This window comes from Diprion similis, chromosome 5, assembly GCF_021155765.1.
Source record: "Diprion similis isolate iyDipSimi1 chromosome 5, iyDipSimi1.1, whole genome shotgun sequence".
NCBI classification, from domain to species: domain Eukaryota; kingdom Metazoa; phylum Arthropoda; class Insecta; order Hymenoptera; family Diprionidae; genus Diprion; species Diprion similis.
The window spans coordinates 5,418,942-5,423,691 of NC_060109.1; the positions used below are offsets into that span (position 1 = coordinate 5,418,942).

A 4,750-nucleotide genomic window follows, 5' to 3' on the forward strand; every position below is an offset into this window, starting at 1 on the left:
TCTTGCACATACGATTTAAACAAATATGAATAATAAACGTGCGAGAAGTGTATCAACGAACAGCGAGGATAAGGAGAATGGTCTTGACAAGCGAATAAAGAGACTGGAAGAGTTGTTTCTCAGAAAAGAGAAGAAGAAAAAGCGAAAGAAAGAACGCAGTAAGTATTTGTTGAGGTTATGTTTGTTCTAGCACAAGAGATGAAGATTAGCTGGAGAAAACGCTATGAATAGTCGCGTGTTTAGGCTCTAACCTATTCACGAGAGTTATTACTCAGACCTATCGACAATATTCACGGACAAAGGAACATTCATGTAGGCTCTAACCTATATTGAGAGTTATACTCAAGCAAAAAACCTTTCCACGTCGCTCGAGAGGTCGAAATGGTCGTTACATTACCGAGAGCTGCCGAGAGCCACCCGTGTAGGCTCTAACATATACGGGGGAGTTATACTCAGGCCAGAAACATTGCCCCATCGCTCGAAAAGGCTCTAACCTTAGCGTACAGACAGACCTCGCATTAAAATTTTTTTTAATAATCTGAGCTTCAATGCGCTCTAACTTAATCTATGTCTGATATTTGGACTATAGAGATATTAACGGCGATTATTATATTTTGTCTGTCAGTGCATCGACACAGCTCGAGACACTCTCGATCCTCTCGATCTTCTCTCGATAGTCGTTATAGCCACGAGAGACGCCGGAGCCGAACGCCGATGCAATACGAGGACGATGAAGCCAACAGAGAGGAGGATTTGGTACAAAATGGACAGCCGGTGGCTGTTCAAGATGCTCACACCGCTCATACTGCGGCACACATATCTGAGCAGCAAACAAACACACACGTCATCGTAGAAACGAGAGACACGAATCGTCAAGTGCTTACTCAGACCCAAGACGATACTGAGCCGCACGGGGGAGAGGTGGTTCTGGATCCAAAAATCCTCGAGGTCATGGGAAAACGGTTCATAGAGGACCGTGTCTTGGATGCCGCGATACCAAATGATCTCAAAGTTCGCTGGGAGGAAATAGTGAAGAAAGGCATGCCGACGGAGGACAGAGTGGCTCTTATTGAAAAATATCCACCGCCCAAGAATTGCTGTATTATTGATCCACCCAAAATAAATTCGGAGGTTCGAGTGTCTCTACAAGAGACGACAATTAAGAGGGACGAACGTATCGAAGCCAAGCAAGCAAAAATCACAGCCTGCCTAGCAGCGGTGGGAAAAACCTTCTCAGGTTTTTTGCAGCGGTACAGTGGCAACGAGAATCTTGATTTCTTCGAGCAGCTGAGCGATATTGGGAGACTGCTAGCGGACTTGCAGCACGATGAGTCGAATATCAGGAAGAGCCTAATATTGGCAAACTTGGGCGCGCCCTTCAAGGACGTGCTGAATGGAACTACTCCTGACGAATTTCTGTTTGGGAAGCAGCTGGAAGAGAGATTGAAGGCAGCAAAGGCGTTGGAAAGCTGTAAAAAAGATTTGATTGTGAGAACAACGACGAAACCTCAGAACAACGGTTCAAAAAACTCGAAATTCCCGCCCCGTCGGCCGCAGGGGAACCAACGACAAGTCTCGTCAACGTTGGGCGGGAAGAAGCCGCAGTATACGAGGACTCAACATCCCCCGTCCAATCGACGAAGCAACCAGAGATACGAGAGCAACTGGAAGACCAACCGGAAATACGAGAGTCACCGTCAGAGACGATACTAGATGAAGTGAGTTTTATTGCTGGCAGACTTCGCAATTTTATTCAAAAATGGAAGGAAATAACGTCCGATCGATATATATTGTCGTGTGTACAAGGGTACGAAATACCATTCGAGTCTCGACCAACTCAAGATAACCCGCCGAAAGAACGTACTCGGAGTCCGAAGGAACATTCGGAGATTTCAAAGCTTATTTCGAAGCTTTTAGATAAGGGCGCTATAAAACCATGCAAGGATATTCGAGATCAATTTATATCGTCAATTTTTTTGGTGCCAAAGCCAGATGGCACGAACTGCTTTATTCTCAACCTCAAAGAATTGAACGAGCTTATTTCGGCAGAACACTTTAAACTCGAGGACCGTAAGGCTGTCATAAACTTAATGAGCGAGGATTGTTTCATGGCAACGGTAGACTTGAAGGACGCATATTATGTAGTGCCAGTGGCAGAATCTGATCGAAAATTTAAGATTTCGGCATAACAATCAACTTTTCGAATTTACCTGTCTACCCTTTGGCCTCACGACGGCACCTTACGTATTTACAAAGATCTTGAAACCGGTAATGGCAAACTTGAGACGCAGAGGTTTTTTATCGGTTATTTACCTTGACGATATACTACTGTTTGGCAGATCTTACGAGGAATGTCAATCGAATACTCTCTCCACTCGCTTGTTGTTAGGGCAACTCGGTTTTGTTATCAATGAGAAGAAATGTCAATTAATACCGTCAAGGAAGTGTAAATTTCTCGGGTTTTTGTTTGATTCCGAAAGAATGATTATTGAGCTCACACACGACAAAAGAGATCGAGTAAAGAGAGAAGTCGAAAAATATCGGGCGATAAAAGTATGCAAAATTCGTAGATTTGCCGAGTTCGTTGGTCTAGTTGGCTCATGCTGCCCCGCCGTTATGTACGGCTTAGGTCATACGAAATTATTTGAAAAGGCTCGACATCTCGCTCTAGAATCTAGCAAGGGATCGTATGACAGCTGTATGACTTTAGACAAAGATTTACAAACGGACTTTAAGTGGTGGGGGAAAAATATTCGGCACGCACATAGATCTACTAGACCACCTGAATTTTGTCGGGAGATTTTTACGGACGCTTCATTGTCAGGATGGGGAGTTGCCTGTGGACAAGCTAGATCACATGGGTTTTGGAATGAGGAAGAACGAAAATCCCATATAAACATTTTGGAGTTAACCACCGCCTTTTTCGGCCTTAAATGTTTCGCGAACGACCTCAGATACTGCGATATTTTGTTGCGGCTGGATAACACCACAGCCATATCGTATATAAATAGAATGGGAGGAGTTCGATTCGCGCGCTTAAGTAATCTAGCCAGGAAAATTTGGGATTGGTGCGAAGAGCGGGATATTTGGATCTTTGCGTCGTTCATTAGCTCCAAAGATAATTTTGAAGCAGACTTTGAGTCCCGTAGATTGGAGCCGGAAACGGAACTTGAATTATCTCAAACGGCATTTAAGAGAATAGTTCGCACGTTTGGAGAACCCGAAGTCGATTTATTTGCTACTCGAGTAAACAAAAAATGCAGAAAATATATCTCGTGGCTTCAGGATCCAAATAGTATAGCAGTTGATGCTTTTACGGTGCCGTGGAAGAATTATTTTTTTTACGCTTTCCCACCGTTCGTAATTATTTTACGGGTATTACGGAAAATAAGAGATGAGGGGTCGCGGGGTATTCTCGTAGTTCCAGAGTGGCCGGCACAGCCGTGGTATCCACTATTCCGCGCTCTTCTTGTTACGGAGCCGATATATTTCAAACCCAATATACAACTGCTATCTTCTTCAAACAGAGAACCACATCCTCTCTGGAGAAAAACTACCCTGGTTGCCGGACTGTTATCAGGAGATCGTTTGCGATGAGAGGAATTCCAGTAGAGTCAATGGAGATAATGATCGCCTCACTTCGAGATTCGTCACTTAAGCAATACAACAGTGCCTTGAAGAGATGGTGGAATTTCTGTGTTGAAAGAGATACCAATCCCTTTCGAACTTCGGTGGAGGATGTATTAGTATTGCTTACTAAAGAGTATAATAACGGAGCGTCACGAGGCTCTCTTAATTGCTTGCGATCGGCTATAGCCTTAATTACGGGTCCGGAAATAGGCCAGGATTCCAGAATCAGACGTCTATTCAAGGGCGTGTCCGAATTGCGCCCATCCAAGCCAAAGTACGAGCAAACATGGGACCCGAGGATCGTCCTAAGATATATAAGTACGCTTGGATCAAACGAGGATATGTCTCTAGAAGTTATCTCGAAAAAACTCGTCACTCTGCTCTCGCTCGTAACCGGACACCGAATGCAAACCTTCTCACTGATAAAATTACAAAACATCGAAAGACGCCAAACGTCTGTGCAGATAAAGATTCCGGATAAAATCAAGACGTCGGCCACCAACAGGAAACAACCCCTGTTAGTTTTGCCTTTTTATGAGAAGGATCCAACCATTTGTGCCGCAGCGACATTGAAGGCATATATGTCAAAGACCGAAAGCCTGCGGAATGCGGAAGAATGTCTATTTATCGCCTTTAAGAAACCTCACAAAGCAGTTTCCTGCCAAACTCTATGTCGTTGGACAAAGAGTGTGCTGTCAAAAAGCGGACTAGATACCCAGATTTTTTCTGCACATAGCACTCGACATGCGTCAACGTCAAATGCAAATATCAAAGGCGTAAATATTGATTGCATAAGATCGACTGCAGGATGGACACGCAACTCACAGTCCTTCGCTCAATTTTATAACTTACCTATTGTTAACGATAACGAGGCATTTGCCCGAGCAATATTGCAGTGAGAAGACATGTATCTTAATTAAATTAGCTTAACTTGTTCAATAATAAATAAAAAAAAAAGAAAAAAAAAAAAAAAAAAAAACGTAATACATGTTGCCGTAAGGGACTTTAAACATCTACATTTGATCTGAGGAAGAGGCGCGAAATACAATTAAATCATTAAATGAACTTACCAAGTGAAGTTCTATCATAATTGTATGTAGCGCCTCTTCCGAAAGATCAG

The 4,750-nt window shown here is 43.3% G+C and overlaps 2 protein-coding genes across 2 annotated transcripts; both read left to right on the plus strand.

The window, feature by feature from the left end:
• The first annotated feature begins 567 nt into the window (after positions 1-567).
• On the plus strand, positions 568-1,713 carry LOC124406220. Its single transcript, XM_046881576.1, has one exon. The coding sequence runs from the start codon at positions 568-570 to the stop codon at positions 1,711-1,713; it is 1,146 nt and encodes a 381-aa protein (XP_046737532.1).
• A 558-nt stretch (positions 1,714-2,271) lies between these two features.
• Positions 2,272-4,529, plus strand: LOC124406221. The gene is made up of 2 exons (XM_046881578.1): positions 2,272-3,375; positions 3,528-4,529. The coding sequence occupies exons 1-2, from the start codon at positions 2,272-2,274 to the stop codon at positions 4,527-4,529; spliced, it is 2,106 nt and encodes a 701-aa protein (XP_046737534.1).
• Positions 4,530-4,750: the final 221 nt, after the last annotated feature.